The sequence below is a fragment of the Agelaius tricolor genome, unplaced genomic scaffold (assembly GCF_023055355.1).
Source record: "Agelaius tricolor isolate 1412-34295 unplaced genomic scaffold, bAgeTri1.0.p SCAF_3, whole genome shotgun sequence".
NCBI lineage: Eukaryota > Metazoa > Chordata > Aves > Passeriformes > Icteridae > Agelaius > Agelaius tricolor.
Window position 1 is genome coordinate 37,315,790 of NW_027269263.1, and position 20,295 is coordinate 37,336,084.

General features: G+C 44.5%; 1 protein-coding gene across 2 annotated transcripts in view; it reads right to left on the reverse strand.

Moving 5' to 3' along the window:
* Positions 1-15,983, reverse strand: part of SRGAP1 (SLIT-ROBO Rho GTPase activating protein 1) — a 139,220-nt gene extending 123,237 nt beyond the window's left edge. For both annotated transcript variants that reach the window (XM_071423524.1, XM_071423526.1), the window contains exon 1: positions 15,281-15,983. In XM_071423524.1, the coding sequence (XP_071279625.1) occupies positions 15,281-15,347 (67 nt within the window). In that variant the 5' untranslated portion in view covers positions 15,348-15,983. The remainder of the gene's footprint in view (positions 1-15,280) is intronic.
* Positions 15,984-20,295: the final 4,312 nt, after the last annotated feature.

Consider the following 20,295-nt stretch of genomic DNA (forward strand, 5'->3'; position numbering starts at 1 on the left):
CAATTCTATCATCAAGATACTTTTCTTATAACAATGTTCAGAGAAATACCTAATTTAGGGAATGAACAATATATACCTGCAAAGCAATTCAGTAAACTTATCTGAAATATGAACTCAAAGCTTTTTAATATTAACACAACTTTTGTTCATGAGGCAAAAAATAAAATAATTCTTGTTGTTCAATATTCTGTGGAACCTTCATTCCTTCAATATTTCAAGGCTAAACATATTAATAGGGTCATAAATATTCAGATTATGTAATAAAGACAGTGAAAGCAGATGATAAAATGCTGTTAACATTCATTTACAGCAGCTGGGAAGGCCCTGCCAAATGTTGCTTTACATAACAGGTCGTGACGCTCTGACTGCATTAAGCTTTCTGATCACTCTTCCTTTATCTGCTATGATTTTGAACACAATACGAGACAGCACAGACTAACCAATGGATTTAGGAGCCCTTTCAAACACACCACCATTTCAAAGGTTTAAAAGATTAAAACATCAAAAAGAGCCTAGTGGTTACTATGTTTGTGCTTTTGCATTTTATAGTGCAGACATGAAAGTGACATTCACATCATTCTCCATTACCTCCACAATTCAGTGCCTCCAATAAATTTTAGAAGTGACTTTATTTTATTGTGCCATGCTTTGGTTTAGCCATTTGCAAAAAAGGAAGTAACAGTCAGTAACTTGAAAACATCATTGCTACCATTTTCACAAGGCATCTTGAGTACTACTGAAACATTCTGTAATGTATGCATAATCCTGTCTACAACCTACGCTAATTTTATTTTATGAATTGCATCTGATTCAAGTGACAGTTATTGCTTTGCTCCAGTATATTCTGCATTACATTTCCTTTGTTTCAGAACAGTCTCTCCTACACTTAAGAAGTCAGGATTCCAAAAGCATGGATCAGATCCTGCAAGTTCTCAGGCAAGTATCAGCCAGACACATTGACTGTGGGGGTAGGTCTGAATGTCCAACTATAAAAATAATGACTCATAGTTGGATTCGTTTGGCACGTTCCCATGCCAAAATTAAGCCAAATTCTTCAGACATTATGGAGATTAGTAGCCCTAGGAAGGTTAAAAGCTCTAGTCAGGTCAACAAATTGATGTGTGTGAAGTAAGCAATGCTGTCCTAACATAGCAACTATTCTGCTTGTAAAAGCAGTACCACTTCATTCATCCCTCCAACCCTGCATTAGTTAGCAACTATTCAGTGCACTGAATGCATTCAAAGCCTATTCCATTAACTGACTGAAATTTTACTGCAGTGGGTCTCGAGCTCTTCCCGTAGCCAAAGCACATTAGAAAGCACTGACGTGTCTTTACACAACTGAGAAGTTTCCTCAGCATCTACCAGTGCCAGCTCCACACCATCCACATGCAACACTGCTTCAGCAAATCACACCTCCTTGCTTAGGAAACCACCTAAATACCAGATCTGGGCAAAAATATTACCCATTATAGGAAAAATAAATTCCTAAAGAGAAATACCGGTTTGTTTCATCAATACTCATTTAATGCTGTGAACAAGGAACTTGGTACTCCATTTTTGATTCAAGTACAGCTACCTTCACTACACTTAAGGAGACTCTTGTCAGTCTGTTCAGTCACCTGGAATTAAGATATCTCCTCACTTTAAATTAAATCCTCTTGCTTAAGTTAGAGCAGAGTCTTAACCCTGATGTAGGAGAGGCTGAAAGCTTTTGGTTTTTTTTCACTAAGTCAGGTTTGTTTGCACAAGAACTATACAAGAGGTATGTCTTCCTAAAATCACAGACTCTTCAGATGAGATTCAAAGGGGTTTCCAAGGTTATAAACACACTGTAATAGGAATAATGGCCTGTATGATCCTAGTAACAGGTCTGAATCCCCACTGTACTGAATCCCCACTGCACTGAATCCCCACTGCACTGAATCCCCACCACATCCCCCACATGGTTTAAGTTGTAACCTAAGAAGCTCTTTTCCAGAGCATCTTGCTACAGACCTATGCGTAAGATGGAGGTTTCAGTGATCATAGCTAATCCCATGATCTCCCACACTACTGATAGTTAACAAACTGAGAAAAAAAGTAATTCCAGAGATAGAAGTAAAAAAAGCAATTAAATTAAATCTATTTCCAAATATCTTAACACAAACATTGCTAAGCAAAACCAAAGCCATATAACGCAAACATGTGCTTTCCAAGTCAGATATTATAACTAAAAAAGCAATAGATTACATGTAAATAGTTAGGGAACTAAAATTTCTATTAAGTCTTCACATATATTCTACCTCCTTACTTACAGTATCTTCAATACACTTATAAGAATACTCTTATTCAGTAGGAAGTGCTACTGATTCATGATGCATTAGCTATTCATTTAACCCAACAGTCAATTACAATTTAAAAAAATCATCACATGAATAGTTACATAAATTATCAGATAACTGAATGGAGTACAGAACAGAACTAAGAACAAATTGTCCTTTCCAATGCAAAACACATCACTGCACAAGTTCAGAAGCATACCTGTAGGGTCGTCTTAAATCCACGTTTAAATTAAGTGGAAAAAGAATTCAGACATTTCCGTGCCTGATTCTCAGCTATGTCACTTTGCATACAGCTGTTCAAACAACCTGAACTCACCACATATTGCTGCAGCAGTAGAAGTAAAGAATAACCCCATTAATATGCCAAAGTAAAGCCCCAAATCAGTAACAAGTAGCTTGGCTTCTTGAAGGACTGCCTGCTGCCTTGCAAAACAGCTCTGCAAAGGAAATAACCCGATCAGCTGTCATGACTGATAAAGAGTTCTTCATTTTTCCTCCTTAGAGCTATATTAATGCACAGTAATCATTCATCTCTAGTCGCTAAACCCCAAAACATTCACTGTTATTTGACTTAAACCTGAAGGTTTGCCTTGGTAATATTTGCAGACCAACTGCCCTTCTTTCCTCCTCAAACATCAGTTGAAGTAATTTTTCTGCCCCCAAAAAATCCCCTCAAACCCCACACAAAACAAAACCCCCTAGCCCTACTCTTCACAGATATGAAATAAATCAGGAATATTTGCTTAGTAAGTTTCTGGTGGCTGAAAAAAAAAAAAAAAAAGCTGTTTGTGAATCTGCAACTCGGGCACCTGGGGAGCAGAACTGCCATGGGACAGAGGACTGACTGCTGTATGGAGGGAGTGTTGCAGAAAGCAAAGGTTCAAGCAAACAGACATTCATCTGTGAACCTTTCAAATAACTTTGAGCAAACAGTTCTTTCACAGATTATCTGCAAAACTAGAGACAAACTACAAAAAATTGGTGCAAATCCTGTAAGGGCTTTAAGATTAAAAATCATTACAAAGGAAAGAGCTGTGTTTTTTTTCTGTATACTGTGATAAACAAATAAGGTAGCCTCTGAACACTCCCCCCTCCAGATTAATAAAGTAAGTATTCTTAATTTAGAATGGTCACATAATTATCTCAATCCTACAGTCCTCCTCCTTTTCCATTTCTTTAAAAAAGCAGAGCAGGAACACACTCTTGCTGGAATGCATAGAGAGCCCTATCTCTATGGTGCCTGCTCTAACTACCAGGCAATGGATTCATAATCACCCTGTAAATAATTAAATATTCATTAAGTCTGGGAAAGAGCTTGAGAGCTTCAACAAACAAGAAACCAGGGAGACTCATCCAAGAATACTCAGTTCTTTAGTTCTCAGAGCAATCTCCAAGGGGGAGATCTGTACTCAAGACTCAATTTTGAATAAGATAGAGGCAGCAAAATATGGAACTGAACTCCTTACACAAATGCTCTGATCCCTAAGAAGGATGCACTGATCAGATTCCTGATGGCACAATTTCATACATATTCTCACATGGCTCAGCAGAAAAAGCAACATATTTTTAGGTCTACTCTGGTGGCAACTCAGATGACATCAGCATGGATGAGGCTGACACTTTGTCTCTGCCAGCTGCAGGCACGGCAGTTTCTGCTCTATAAATATTAGAGACGCTGCATTTCAAACTATACTACAGAATAAACATGTAGGCCAGTATGTGCAGTCACACAAACATACCAACACCTCAGAAGCAAGGCAGCAACCAAACTGAATGTGCCATCTGAAAGGCAAACACAAGCTAGGGCTCTTTTATTAATTTCATCCCATGGGATATTTTACACTCTTTGAGCCCCCCAAGGAAGACTGAAAACTGCTACTGTAGCCTGAAAGTCTGTCTTCTTAGGCCTGAGCAGAGACCCCAGTAGCCCCCCGCCCACAATTACAGAGGCCATCTTGGAACCACCAGGGAACACCACAGAGCTGTATTGAACTGTCAAGCAGGCCACTATCAAGGCATGCGCTTACAATTTCATTGAACAATCCTTCTTAACACCCATACCCTCTCCCAAGCAACCCACTAGTTGGCTTCTCAGGGATTATATATTGGAGGAATTACGCTTTGGCTCTTATTTCCATCGATTTTTATCCCTTTTGATATGTAAAAGAGGGTTCTTCTTGCTCAATATTATGGTTGTCCAGAAAGGTTTCCCAGAGATGTGAGTCTCTCCTCAGTGCTTAGCCAGATCATGCAGTAGATCCTCCTTGAAGTTATGCTAAGGCAGGTGGAAAATACTGTGGCAGGTGAACATGACTTTATAAGGGCAAACTGTGCCTGAGAAACTTGGTGGTCTTCTGTAATGTGGGTTACAGCGCTAGAGGATAAGGGAAGAGCAATATGTCACCTACCTTGGCTTGTGTAAAGCACTTGATGCTATCCCACACGACATCCTTGTGTCTAACCTGGAGCCATGTGGATTTGACAGATGGACCACTTGGTCAATAAAGAATTGGCTGGATAGTCTCATTCAAAGAGTTGTGGCCAACAGCTCGACATCCAAATGGAAACAAGTGGTGTTGAGTGGTGCTCCTCAGGGGTTCGTATTGGGACCAGGGCATTTTGACATCTTTACTGGTGACACGGAAAAATAGGATTGAATGCACTCTCAGCAAGTTTGCGAATGACACCAAGCTGTGTGGTGTGGTTGACACGCTGGAAGTGATGGCATCTAGAGGCACCTAGATTGGCCTGAAAGGTGGGTCCCTGCAAACCTCATGAAGTTGAACAAGGCCAAGTGTAAGGTCCTGCATGTAGGTCAGGATTATCCTAAGGACAAATACAGGTTGAGCAGAAAACGGACTGAGAGCAACCCTGAGAAGGACATGATCTGGCAATGTGTGTTTGCAGCCCAGAACACCAAACACATCCTGGGCTGCGTCAAAAGGAACACGGCCAGTAAGCCAAGGGAGGTGATGCTTCCCCTCTGCTCTGCTCTGGTGAGACCTCACCTGGAGGGCTGCATCCCACTCTAGAGCCACCAACATAAGAAGGATGGGGACCTGCTGGAGCAAGTCCAGAGCAGGGCTATGAATATGATCAAGGATCTGGAGCACCTCTCCTATGAGGACAGGCTGAGAGAGTTGGTGCTGTACAGCCTGAAGAACAGAAGGCTCAGGGAAGACCTCAAAGCAGCATTCCAGTACCTAAAGGGAACAAGAGAGCTGGACAGAGAATTTTTACAAAGGCATAGAAGAACGGGTAATGGCTTTGAACTGAAAGAAAGTAGCTTTAGATCAGATATAAGGAAGAAAATCTTTACTGTAAGAGTGGTGAGGCTTTTTTTTCTCATTAAGGCCATACAATCAAGTTCACAAGGCATAGTCTATTGCACCATCCCACAGGTAAAGTGGGAATATTGCTTATGAAGCAGAGAATTTGACCCACAACTACAATACCATGGCATCAGAAGTGGCTGGCAATTACAGGATTACAATAGAGTCCACAATAATCCGATGAGCTCGGCTGCAGATGCAATAGACTGCTCATCACAGGCTGCTGGGGAAGTGATGCCAGGCATGCACGACAGTGCTCACTGCCACCAGGCTCCTCCACAGCACCCTGGGAGGAGAGGAGCACCTAGCAGGTGTGGACTTGCTACCTGCACTTGGTTCCCTCATCTGTTCTGCACAGGGGAACCTTCTCCCACTCTGCACATGGTTGTGATTTTAATGCTGAAGTATCTGAGCAGATTAACAATTGGATTCTATTTTCTGGCATTACATTAAGAATCTCACTAATTTTATGCACTGTTACTTGGAAATTAGGAAGGCACAAATAAAGACAGCCCAAGAAAAGGTACATAGTACAAAGAACCCTCTTACATTGGTCTTAGCCTCAAGTAGTCCACTAGGCAGCAAGCACAGCATAGTTGTTAAGTTCTTAAACATACTGGTTATCCATATGCCAACACACACAAAAGCTAGCTTTCTGCTACACAGCTGATTCCTCAAGAAACTAGTATTATTTAAGCCAAGAATGCAGACACCAATTTGCAAAACACACAAGGCACCTATGGACAAGAGCTTATACACTTTCATTTCTACTCGTTGGCAAATCAGTGATTTGCAAGAGGTAGAGCTAGCTGTGCTGTCTAACCACCTATAGCAACCTTGGTGTAGTAAGAATCCTATGATAAAGGTTAAGCACTTTTTCTTTTTCGCATGCCTTTTGAGTGCCTGCAGAAATACTTTCAAAGAAATAAAAGTAACTTTATGCCTAGTAACTTAGTCACAGCAACTAGTCAACAGAGACCAGTATTGAAGCATACGACAAAAGCCACCACCCCTTTTTTAGGGTGTTTTTTCTTGGTTTTAGTAGCACAATCATCATCCTGATCTATATTTTAAAAATTCAATTAAGTAACTTGCAATCATTTCAATTTCTCCATTATTGTGTAAAGCAGTAACTTAATTGATGAGTTAGAAATTTTCAGTTGAGATGCCTGCTCATCTTGGTACTGAATGAACATTTATTTTGTCTTGCCTCTGACCTGATGCTTTAGATTGTTTATCCTCTCTCTGCTTAAAAAAAGAATCAGAGGGGAAAAGCAGTGAACAGCAAGGTTTGAAAAAAGACACGTTGTCGAAAGAACAGAGTCATACAAGAGCTATCACTGAATCTTATTAGACTTCTGGTGTACTCTGTACTTTGTAAACATGAACAGATTCCTCTGATTTTCAGGAAGCAGATACTCTGGAACTGGCTAAAACAGCAGACACTGCTTTCTTTTCCCATATGAAAGTATGTACACTGCAAAGTGAAAGGGGATCAGCCTGTCTCCTTATTTAGTTTTACACACTGAGAAAATCCAAAAGTGTGCACCACTCCGTTTGTGACACGCAGGAAGAAATATGAGCATCTCAAAAACTCCCCACAAAAGACAGCACCAACAAACTGCCAGAAGATTTTACATGCAGAGTAATTTGGATGAGTAAGCACTGAGTCAGTTAAGGAGTCTGGATAGTTTACATGAATCTCTAGTCAGTTTTGTTTCCCACAACAGCTAATTATGTAAAAGGTTACAATCATTACTTCCTGGAAGTCATCATCCGGTAAGCCAGCTGCATTTACTTTTTATTCCCAATATAGCTAACAAGAAATACTGCACCATAAGTGTTCTAATTATACTTTTTGTAACTTCTATTTTACAATAAAAACAACCACTTAGGTCCAGTATATTTCAAGAATGTTTTGGTTGATATGCTAATACAACTCCCTTGCCTGCTTATCAGCACTTCTGCATCTATAAAGGAAAGTCTCAGGAGGTTGCAACTGAAACTAAAGCAAGTTTTATTGGTCAATAATAGATAACAAAACAAAGTTAACAGGAATATTCTAACTGGTGAATCCATGATCACACTTTTAAGCAAGTTCTACTGAACTTTTTGAGAAAAATAGACAAAGTATTTTTTCCTTCTCACCACCTTAATTAAAAAGCAACCCCCCCCCCCCCCCCCAGATGCTATGATCAAGGTAAACACAGATAAAGAACCCATGTACCTTAGGAGAGACTTCATTAAAGACAGATCAACAGCACTGTCCTGCACTGGATAGAGTTTGGAGTAAATAACACAGACCCTCTTAAATTTATTTCACAGATATGATTATTAAAGAGTCAAATCATAAAGCATACATTTTCTCCACAACATTTTCTTACAGCATGTCATAGGTTTTCCCTTCCTACCTGCAACATCTACCTCATTACCATGCATCTAAAGCTGGGATTACTTTATTTCGTGCCAAGTACAAACTAAACCAAGCATTTACACCTTCCAGAGAAGACAGGAGAATAACATGAAGTCACAGCCATGCCCACATACAGGAAACAGGACATCAGATTTGCTTGGGGTTATTTCCAAAATGCTCTTCATTTTTCATAATGACATTACATCTCAATCTCAGGACTTATCAGTCACCTCCAGGTAAAATTCAGGTTTCCAGCAGGTCGTACAATGCAAGATTGAATATTGCATCTTGAAATTCATACAGGTATATGCCTGAGAAATAGTGACAGAAGAGAAAAAATGAGAGGTAAGGAGTTCTTATAGAGATCTTCCTTGATCAGTTACAAAACTGAAATTAACTGAAAACAGCTTGAGAATATGAGTGCTTTGCCTGGACAAGATGGCTTAGTGGGCAGAGCATAGGTAACACATCTTTAACCTACCAGGTGGCTGTAACTAACCTGTACACACGTCAATGTCTACAAGAAGATGACTTCCAGAAGAAAACAGTAGATTCCAGAGGAAGTAGTGCCTCAGGATTATGGCTCCATTACAACAGATCAAAGTGAATTGTTTGTCTTAGAGCACTCCCACAGGACCAAGCCACCACACAAACTGCCAGAACAGCCTGCAGTTGTTTAAGTCTTGGAAACAAAGGAAAAAGCAGTGATAACCAACTCCTTTAGTTTTGGTGCCAGATATGGCCTTTGTAATGTAAAAGATACACAGCAAGCAGTCTTCCTGTGCAGACAGCTCTGTCTCTTACTCAAGACATGGACCCATGCTCTCAGCAATGGCCTTCTGTCCTTCATCCCAATATCTGCTACTGCAGAGCCCACCAGCCTCATCCCTGTTATTGGTACACAAGCAGCAATGCCAGTCATTGCACCTTCAACCACTGCCTCCAATTTTCAGCTGTTGCTCTTCTTCCACATCCATACGTATGTACCTACACACATATTCCCACAATCTCCTAAACCTCAGGGATTGTGGCACAGTGCCCAAGAGACAAAAAGCGGGGAAAGAAAAGATGAAATAACTTCAGGAACAAGAGGCCGTTCATGACTCACAGCTCCCAGACTGAGCAGCACAGCGCAAGGTCAGCCAGCCTTGCCCCAGAGATGGGCAGCACTCAATCACATCAGCCCACACAGCTCACAGCATGGGGCAGATGCCTGGAAGGGTCAGGTCCATACACGGCAAGCTGGGAGAAGCACTCCCAGAGGAAATGCTGCCTAAGACTAAACCCTGCAGGAAGTAGAGGTGGCAGCACCCCAGCACAGGCAGCCCTGCTACACATTTAGCCTAATCACTCACACACAAACCCCCACACTCCAAAGCCTACTTTGCCCTGTGAAAGCCAGCAGTAAGAGTAGATTAGACTCTAATAGGGATTAATACAAGTTAACGTAGCAGCAATTTCCACTAGGGAGACCAGAAAGGTTAGATGTGGGATAGCATGACAGGTAGATGTAGGAAGAGTTGGGGAAAAAAAGGTAAAAGGAAGAACAAGTAACACAGGAGCTTGCATTGACACCTGCCTGGCTCCATTTTTTGCTCTTCCCCGTGTCCATCCCTGTCCAAAGCAGAGATGAGACACGCTGCACTGTCAAGTCATGGTCAGTGATTTCTAACAGGCTGTGTAATGGTCAGGAGCGGATTTCTTATCCAATCTCAACAGCATTGACCCACTTTCTACCAGCACTGCCATCCATCACCTCTGACTGACAAGGAGTCCAGTTTTAACAAAAGGCAAAACCTAACACAAGTGAAGTCTGAAGCAGAAAATGGAAAGAAATTTGGATCCCCTTCTGTCTTACTGCGGATCCCATTCTGTCTTACTGCAGCCACTTCAAAGCTATGTTTAATTTTATTAGCAACTAGAACTCCAGTTCATAAAAAGCTGACCAATAAATGATAATAGCAGGAAATTAAGTGACCTTAGCATGATTTAGAGCATTGCTCTGCAACGGCAAAACTGCATATAAGGTATGCTTGGAAAAAAAAAAGCCCCCAAGAAGTGATCATAAAAAGTTTCCAAATTGCTTCAGAGTCAGAGGCAAGTTAAAACTTCATGCTAGAGACTAACAAAAATTTGTATTGACAAAACACATACATTAAATATGCATTATGAGTGCGCCATACTGCCAGAAAGAAACACTGTTCAGACAATCCATTCACTGCCTACCTTTTCATGTGTGCTATAGTAATCAAGACTTTATTTACCTTTAAATTCAAGTAGAATAATGTAGTTTCACTGTGCTGCAGGAACACAACAGTTACAGTGTGTGGTCAAACCAGGGAAAAAAAAAGTGTACTTTCCTGACTGTCATATTTTCCAAAAGGCATGAAGAAAAGGTGGGAGGTTTTTTCATTAATTATATAGAAAGACTAAGAAGCCAAAACCTCTGAAGTTCCTGAGTCGTGACCTTTGGGAAGCAGGCATTTTGTAGGGCACCCCCATAACCCAAGTACTTTGGTACATAGCATAGTAATAAACCAACTTCCTTAGTTTTCATTCCAAGAAAGCTGTGGAAGTGTAAGAATACTGAATATGTTGGTTAACTAAAAAGAACAAAAAAAGGAACAAGACAAAACCCAAAACCAACCAAACCCAAAACCAACCAAAAAACTATTCTGTTTATGACTGAACTGTCCTTATTTGCAGATACCCCTTTCAATTGCATAGTCAACTACAAATTCAATAACCTTTGCCTGGACAAACTCACTAACGTTTACCTGGACAACTGGTGTTTGTACTCTGAAAGGAAGGATGAGAGAGCTGGGAGAAAATGGTGGGGGAAAAGATAAGGAACATCATCAGACAATATAACTCCAACTGGAAAATAGCATGGAGAACAATATCCTTTCTGTATCAGACAAAGTCCTGTGTGTGGTCAAGTTCTTTGACCAGAAAAATTTCTGCTAAACCACACTTGATAAACTTGAAACTTTGAAAACTGGCATCTATTCATCAGATTTTTTTAAATAAACCTCAAGAATTCTGGCATCATCCAAGGTACCAAATGTTTCATTACAAAGACTTTATTCAAAATAGCTATCAGTTTACTAAAACAACAGCCCAATTTGTACTTCAGAACTCAGCCTTTTCTCAGAGAGGCTTCTGTTGTTGTTTTAATGTGAAGCTGAAATTCAGTTTCACAATTCAGAATTTTAATTTTCCATAAAAATTAGTTAGGGAATGTAATACAGACTACTACCAAGTTCTTTCTGATGAAAAATAGGAGTATTTTGTTCTGAAGAAGGCCATGCAAATATTGATCTTGGGGAAGTGTCTTCCTCTGCAAACTGCTTTTGGGCTTGCATTTCCACTAGGTCAATTCCAACTGAAAAATTAAGGTGGAAAAAAGGAAGGATCTAAGCAGCTCTTTCCTCAGCCCATTTCAGTTGGAGATGCAGTAGTGTAAGAAGGCTGAGACTTAAACTGCAATGATTCTCAACAGTTCACACCGTAAGGAGTATCTCTCTGAAGAGAAAGGCCTGATAATTAGGCAGTACAATGCTTACCTAGTCAAAGCACATTTTTCCTGCCCATGGAAGGCCCGTTGCAAGTCCTAAGAAGGCAAACATGCCAGCTTAACATGAAAGATCGAAAAGCTCTGGAGCAGTATATCCCTAATCCTCTTGCTCCTACAAGAGACTTATTTTTCAGAAGGATAAATTTCCAAGGGAGCCAGGTATTCAAGATCTCACCAGCTCACCCTTTACCATCTCAAGACACCCACTCACAGATATCAGAGGATGCTCTAGTATTTCTTAACTAGGATGAATTGCTCAATAACTTTATCAATAGACACTACTTGACATTATCAGCAGTATCAAGGAGTGCTGGTCCTCAGAACACAAAATGTAAGATAGGCTAATACAGGCAACTGAGGCTTGAGTTAAGGCATGCTGACTATAAATTTAACAGGGTCATACGGCAGAAAGTTAATACTTGGCTCATAACTATACCACCAGTCTGTTGCTCATCTAAAAAGTATTCCTTCCACTTTCTAGCTCTAGTTGTATCCCCCACCCCAGCTGCAAGGTTGGTAAAACTATCTCTAATGACTTCAGAGTGCAAATAAAATTACCACAATCTTCAGAAAAACACAGATACAACTTATCCTGTGGATGACCAGGAATATTTTATTAGTTATGTTACTTTCCAGGTGCCTTTATGTCTACAAAGTAAGGTACCCATGCCATCATTATATTATTACATCCCCCAAAACAACATGTATAGGTATCCAGCTAGACAGATCTGACTTCAGTATTAAAACATCCTTAAGAAATATTCTTCTGCTTTCTATACAATGTACAGGGAAGTAAACACACTTACCTTATTGATTCAGCTGGGATAGTTCTTGACAGAAGGTAGACTGAAGAACAAGGATGTTATAAAAAAAGGTGCAATAAAATACTCTGCCCAACAAGTCAGAAGTACCTTGTTTACTTCAGTTTGACAAACATTTACAGACTTTCTGCTGCTCCTGCATGACCTCTACTATAGCAATAGACAATCTAGTGATACTGCTAAAAATCGAAGGAGAAGATGTCAGTTTATACCACTCAGGAACCAGGCAGGACAATTAACATCTGTTACTGCTTCCTATTTGAGGACTTAAGAGTAGAAAAGCTATGTGAAGAATGGGACTACCAAATCCTCATTTCCAAATATGGCACCATATACATACCCAACAGGGCATGTACAGTGCAGGCCCCTCTTCCTTCAGTATTAATATTCAGACATAATCTTAGGGCAGGATTTCCAGCTGCACCCACCAGCGGCGTGGTTTCTGAAGCACCAACGCTGATGCTCAGCAAGCCAGGCTCAGTGCAATCTCACCCCAAGGTACAGGAGATACAGGAGTGCTGCTGCACTCCTGTGCACACGTCTGTCCAGAGGACCTCAAAGGGCCAGTCTACTGCCCAGCTGTCCACATCCTTCAGCAACTACACACATCAGCAGTGAGAAATCAGCTAGCCATTGCAAACACCAGAAATCACAGGCAGCAAAAGCAATTTGGCCACACCCTTTCTCCTAACCTAATATAAGAAATTCCAAGCAGTATATGGGGATCTGACTTTCCTGAATTTACATTCCTTTAAAGCTATCTTGCTGGCTAATTAGGGCTGATTTCCTAGGCCTTGAACCCACAATATCAAAAAGATTTTCAAGGTATCACACAGTGGTATCACTGCTTTTTTATACTATCACAGCTGGTGTCAAGCAGAATTATATCTTGGCACAGACAGTTCTTGACATCTGAAATACAATTCTAGTGATGCTGGTTAAAGAAAAAGCATCTAGCCCAGCATACCTTTTCAAACAGCTGCTGATCAACAATTCCAGCAAGACAGTTGGGTGGGACCAGACTGCACACACCCCAGACCACCACAAAGAAGCAAAGCAAGTTAAAATTCCTATTAAGCTATATTTACAAATGCCACCTCTCTCTGCAATTATGATGGAGGACCATGACACCAAAGGAGAGCAAGGTTATCAACAGAACTTCATGCCGTCATCTTTAGTGTCTTTTGAAACAATACAATAGATGTAGCTGAAGGGCATGGCATTTTTTCTTCATTATTCAAAAGAAAAGACTGGCATATATAGCAACTAGCTGCAGATAATAAAGGCTGAGCCTTTAACAATCAAGTTAGGAGGAGGCAAAGAACAGTCTGCACACTGTGCAATGAGCTTAAGATCTCAAACATTTTTTATGCTCAGTGACCAAGACAAATCTGCACCCATGTCCACAGAGAGGAAAAAGCGCCAACCCTTCAAGGGCTCAATGGCAGTGTATACACCAGCTATGTGAGGAAGTGTCTTGGCCCTGCCCATGTCAGACAGACACTTGAAGCGTGCCCCACCTGCCAGCTCAGACCCCTCACTGCCCACCTATTTGGCAGATCTCTTATTTTAATATAGATGCTTTCTTGGACACAAAATGACTTTTGATAGCGACAGGTATTTTTCACAAAAAGTTTAAGAAGAAAAAAACTCAAGAACTACCTCTTTACTTTTAAGAGGAAAAACCCCAACAGAACGACAAGCATTGCCTTGAAAAATTGATATCACAGGATCAAGTGAGAGGGGAATATATCGTGCAAGTACACAAAGTCAATAAATCTTTCAACAGCTGAGGAGTGGTCCCTCCCACCCTGTTCCAGATGCCTCACAGGGAAGGTCCCCAGCCCATGCCTGCGTGGAGCAGGAAGGCTGTTCCTGAAGCCCACGGACCTACATGAGGACATGCTCCATCTCTGCACATCGCAGATTGTGGGCAGCATCAAGGAGGGAACACCTTACCGATGTGAAGAGCACACCAGCATCATTTTAAAAAACAGAGTTTAGATGTCGCATAGCTTTTTAAATGCCGTGTTTCACGTTCACATCCATCCCTGGATTTATTGCAATTTATATATTATGCAATAATTTCCCCGACAGCACTCAGAAGGACGCGCACCAAGAGACCCACACCCCACTGCCATGGCGCTACTTTCCCCATCTCTGTTCCACCCAAGACACTGCCAGAAGAAAAACGCTAGGCGAGGAAACTCGAGGGTCTGGAAGCGCCGCTGGCTCAAGCCAGGATCTGCCGGCGCTGTCCTTGGCACAATAGTTGGATGCGATACAGCGGGCGATGCGAGGCTGAAATACTTCCTGGGATGGCTGAATGGGCTCATTCAATAGTCAAGGGTAATTCTTTATTAGCCATCTTCTACAGCCCAGCACAAAAACTACAGCCCTGAGGCGAGGGTGGGAGACACCAGCCATGTGCTTCAAGAAAGGGGTATGGCTTAGCATTGTCTCTCGCCTCAGTAATTGACAAGCTTTTTCTTTTTTTTTTTGTCCTCCCTTTCCCCTTCCCTCCCCCCCCGGGCGTTACCGAAGCCGGCGGAGGAAGGGAAGGTGCCCGGCCGGGGCCGGGCTGTGGAAGAGCCGCCGCAGCTGCCGTCCGGCCCGGCCCCTCGGACCCACCGGCGCCGCTCGGAGCGCTGCGGGGGGAAAGCCTCCGCCGCCCTCTCGCCGCTCCCTCCCGCCCCGAAGTTCGGGCAACTGGGACCGGCCGGCCCGCCGGCGCTTTCCCCGGCAGCCGGGGAAAGGGGCCGGCAGGACGCCCGGCCCCCGCGGCGCTTTCCCCGCTGCCTCCCCGCGCTTACCTTTCACTTGACTTTCATACTCCGCTATAATCTCTTTGTCCTTTTTGAATCTGCTCGGGGTTGACATTATCCACTCGCTTCTTCTGCTTCTCCGCCTTGTTCTAAATTATTATCACTAATTGTTCTTGTTTATCTGGAGGTGCTCCCAAGTTGTGTCAGGCGGCCGCAAGCCCGAGCGAGCAGGGGAGGCGGCGGGCGCTGGCCCCGCGGGAGCGCCGCCGGCACCGGAGGCGGCGAGGCGGGGAGCGGCGATCAGACTAACCCCGGCGCCGGCACCATCGCCTCCCGGCACCGCCGCCGGCAGCAACGCGGTCCGCGGCCCGGGGCCGCCGCAGGGCGGGGCGGCGGAGCAGCGGCCGCGGGGCACTCGCTTCCACTAGGCGAGGGCGGGGGCCCGGCGGCTGCGCCCCACCATTGTTATCTGTCCGCACGCACCCGGGAGAGGGGAAGGGAAGCAGGGAGAGAGCGGTGGGCGGGAGGCAGGCGGCCGCGCTCGGTCCGTACGCCAGAGACACTGGTCACTGCTGCCGCCGCGCTCGCCTGGCTGAGAACTCGGGGCCGGCGCCCCGCCGTGACTAACCCCGGGCGGCAGCGCCGCGGCGCACGTCCCAGCCTCACGGGGCGAGCAGTCGCCGGCTCGGGGCGGCTCCCCCGCCGCGCCCTGGAGAGGTGTCTCCGGGAATAAACTTCTCCCCGCCCTCCCGCCGCTGTCTCCTCCCTTCCTGCCTGCCCGCCCGCCTCCGGTCCTTGCTCGCCTTGTCCGCCCGCTCCGCCTCCCCCGCCCCGCCGGCAGCCGCTCACCGCCCCGGGCCGGACCCGTGGGTGCAGCGCCCGCTTGCCCGGCCGGCCCACAGCCGGAGGCCCAGCAGGCCTGAGGGGCTCGGGCTCGGGCGGGGGTGGGAGGAGGGACACCCCCGCCCCGCCGCCCCCATCGAGCACATGGTGGCCGGATGCTGTCGGGGGACAGGGGTGTGAGGCCGCGGTACGGTTACAGAAGGCCCTTGATCCGGCGGGGAAAGTTAAAGCCCCGTGCTGCTGTCAGCGCCGAGCCGCCCGGGGAGGGGGAGCCCGGAGGGGACGAGTGGCCTGTGGGGACACCATGTGCCTCCCCAGTGTCTCCGAAGACAGGGCACAGCTGCACCGGTGTGCGTAGGGGCCCGGACCCAGGGAGCCAGAGCTTGGCAGCCGCACCCTCAGCACGGCAGGTCTCGCTTCCACCGCCCTTGTCAGCCCGGTGCTCCCCTGCGGATGCAGCTCGTTCTCCAGGGCAGGAGCGCCTGTGTGGGGCATTCCCCACATCTCCTGCGGGAAACAAGCAAAGCTGGGTGGGAGGCCACTCAAAATGCTCCCTTGAGGTGCTGTACATGGCACACATGGGGCTGGCCCTGATGTCTGATAGTCACGTTCAATGTCAGCCTTCGAAGGATGGATTCCAGCCCAGCAAGCAGTGGTGCACAGCCCTCCCCGAAAAGCTGGGGCTGGGAAAATGGGAAGAAGATCATCCAGAAGGGCAGGAATAGCTGAAATTTGGAGCGTGGGGCAAGTTGTTGAAAGGGTGTAAGTGACCCTGGCATACCCTTGGTCCGGGGTACCTCCAGCTGCAGTGGGGACAGCCTCCTCTGCCTGAAGAGCTGGAACTTGGTTCAGCCCTTGGAGACTGTGGAGGATGAGAGCTGGCTGCCAGCTCTGCAGGTGCAGAGAGACCATGCCTGCAGGAGTCAAGCACAGTGGTTCACAGAGCTGGTAGCCACGCTTCTCCAAGGTCCCCGGCTGCAAGGCTGGGGATGCACAAGGGCTCAGGTGTGGCTCAGGTTGTACAACCCATTTTTCTTTTTCCCCCAACTGCTCTGAAACTTTGCTTTTGCAAAAGAGCTTTCTGAAAAAAGTAAACATTGAAAAAGCAGAATGATGGACACTGCTGCCTTGTGATGAGCAAAGAATGTGGCATCATTCATGGGTCAAAGCCAAAAGTCAAACCAGGGCACAGCTTCAGACTTTGAGGTTCAGGGAGGTCAACTCTGAGGAGGTTTAAAACAGGCAGGGGACATTCTGGAGACAGAGGGCTCCATTGATGTCAGGTATGTCCAGGAGTGATTAAGCAAAGATGCACACTATTTACAATGAATTTCCAAAGATAGTGGCTGTATAATTGGTGTGGTGGAAGTTCCCAGAGATCCTGTCTTGGACAGTTAGCACTGATGCTGCCAGGACCTGACTCTTTGGGACAAACAAGTGAATTGTGGGATAATCTGCAATTGGAAAGGCTCAAGGGATTTGAGCTTGAATGATGTGGGGACCTGGTGCTCAGAGAGGAATGGCACAGTTAACTTTACTTATGCAGACATTCTTGCTTGTGTTTATATTTAATTCTTATAAGCATGTTGCCTTGGTCTTACAGTTGGTCACTTCCGCACCTCTGCATTTCAGCAGTAAGTGTACATCTGTCCTTTGCTGTTCTTCTTTCATTAAGTACCATGTTCTTCCTGCCAGGGGATCAGGGTAACAGGATTCCTGTTCCCTTTTCCATCTTCATGTTTTGTTCTCTGTAATTTTATTATGTTTCTTCCTCTTGCCCTCCCAGTGCAATCTTTTTCCACTCCATTCCCAATCCAGATCACCTAACACTGTCTTAGTACAGGAGGTTATTGTCTAAAACCAATTTAAAAATTTAGGTTGGATAGTCAAATTACATCCCTTGAATAAGAAGCCCAGCCTCAAAAGAGCAGTCATCTCTGTAATCCCAACCACTCTGATTTTCATCTCAACCTCTGATGCCAGCATCTTGCTTCCTGGCTGTTTGAGTCCATCTGTTTGGCTGGGGACTGGCTGATTTACAAGACAGTGGGCCGTTTTCCCTGGGAACATGAGGCACTAGCTGGAGATTAGCTGTAGGTCTTGTCTGGTCTTTCAGAGCACTGTGTTTTTACAAACAGGACAGGGAACAGTGCTCAAGTCCCCTTCTACCCTGTGTGAGGTTATGCAGGCTGACACCTCCAGCCAGGCCACTCCCTTTCTCTCTTACCTAGGACTTGGGCATACAAACCATGTCAAAATGTGGTTGAAGGTGTAGAAATGTTCTGTGCGTCCTCTCCTGAGTCCTGAAGGATGCAGCCCTCTCTTACCACTGAGCCTGTGCTGGAAAGTCTGTGAGGAGAAGGGTGCAGAGACAGGCTGAATGCCCATGCCAACACCATCCATTCCCTCTGCACTAGATCCTGCATCCAAAGGATCAGCCTGGCTCCACAGAGCCAAAAGAGAAGCTGCAGACAGAGTATGTTACTGCTTGAGAAGATGAAGAAACCACCTTTGGGCTCTGGAGACTGACCTCCCTGTATTCAGCCATTCAACTCAGGGCTGTGTGTCCATAGCAAAACCACTGAGGAAGGATGGGCCAGGGACCCAGCAGGCTTGAGTGTGCCAGGCTTAGAGCTGCACAGATTCTGGATCCCTGAGTTAGAGTTGGACTCCAGGACAACCAGGATTGAGCTGGCTGAGAAATCTGATTTTGGCCCCCTGTCCCTGTTCTCCCCCTGCTTACCAAGCTCCCCCTCCCCCTGTCCCTGCCCCGCTCTTCTTTAGGGATTGGCGAAGGATTGTGCGTTATTACATGGGTGTAATCTTTTAAGATGTTCATAGCAGCTCAAGTCTCCAGACTCAATTCCGCACTGATTTACACAGCCTGCAATCCCATTGTGAGGGTGGTGATTGCAGAGGAACAGACCCTGCCTGGGCTCTGCAATGCCACGTTTGAGGTGACTCACAGGACACAGAAGATTATTACAGAAATGCCTGTCATTTGAGACCTGTTCCCAAAGATCCCCACGGAGTGCCCATGAATTTTGAGAGCAGCAAGTACTAGAGCTGTGGAACAGTCTTGTTATATAAATCCCTGTGCACTCATGAGTGATACTCGAGAAATCATGTTTATCCAGTGTTCTATGTGCTCTTAACTTACTGCTTGCAGAGCATATCAGGTCTTCACAGGGAGAATGCTATAGACATTTAAAAAGTATTAAGATAAAACTGATGGAGAGCACGTATGTTGTTGCAAGAGACAGAGTTGTATCAATAATGCAGTGTAGTACAGTACTGTTGTGGTACAGTTCTGGTGCAGGGTTTGTGGACTGTACCTCAGTGTATGGAGTTAGATAATCTACTCCACCAGGGAATTGGAAAACCTGAATTATGTATGATAGAAGAGAGATGTGTTTATTCAGAGAGCAGTTCCTGCAATACTTCATACACTTAGTGCAAAAAGGAAATAACACAGGCATGTTTGATACTGCTTGCTTGAGAACTTCATTATTGCATTTCATTTGCACAGCCTGATGAGCTGCACAGTATTTGGTTTCTCCAGCTGCTAATAAAAACAGTCCATGTAACTGATTGCTGGAATATCATTGAGCTATTCTCTGTTGGTACATAATGAAACACATTGACCCCCTTAAACAATAAAACCCTATGCTATTTTTTTTTTTAGTTTTTTGTTTTTAGTCAGAAAAGAAGACAAATAATTCATCTTGCTTTATAATTGCAGCCAATCAGTCATTTTACAATTGGACAGTAAGTCTCTAAATGAAAGACCAACCTTTAATTGAAACAATGAAACGTTTTATTGTTACTGAAAAATCACTAAGAGGCACCATTCAAAGAGCTCGTTCAAATGTTTGTCACTGATAAGATGCACATTTCTAAAGAATCAAATCTATTTGCTTTGGAATGAGATTATTTTTGCAAATACAGTTGCTTATCTAAGATGTAAAACCAGTGAGGCTTTTTTTCTCTCCCCTGCCCCCAACCGCTGCAGCTCTTAATGCTGCTCCGTGCTTATAAACTCCTGAAACATGGAGATGAAATCTGGGCTTATGGGGTTTGTCATAGGCTGCAGAACAGCCAGGACTTCACCCTGGCTGACCTGAAAGCAGATCCAAAGCAATCAGCTGCACCTTCACAACAATGAAATGAAGACTGTGAGCTGCCCAAACTTTAGTAGTTCAGGAGAAATAATTCCCTTA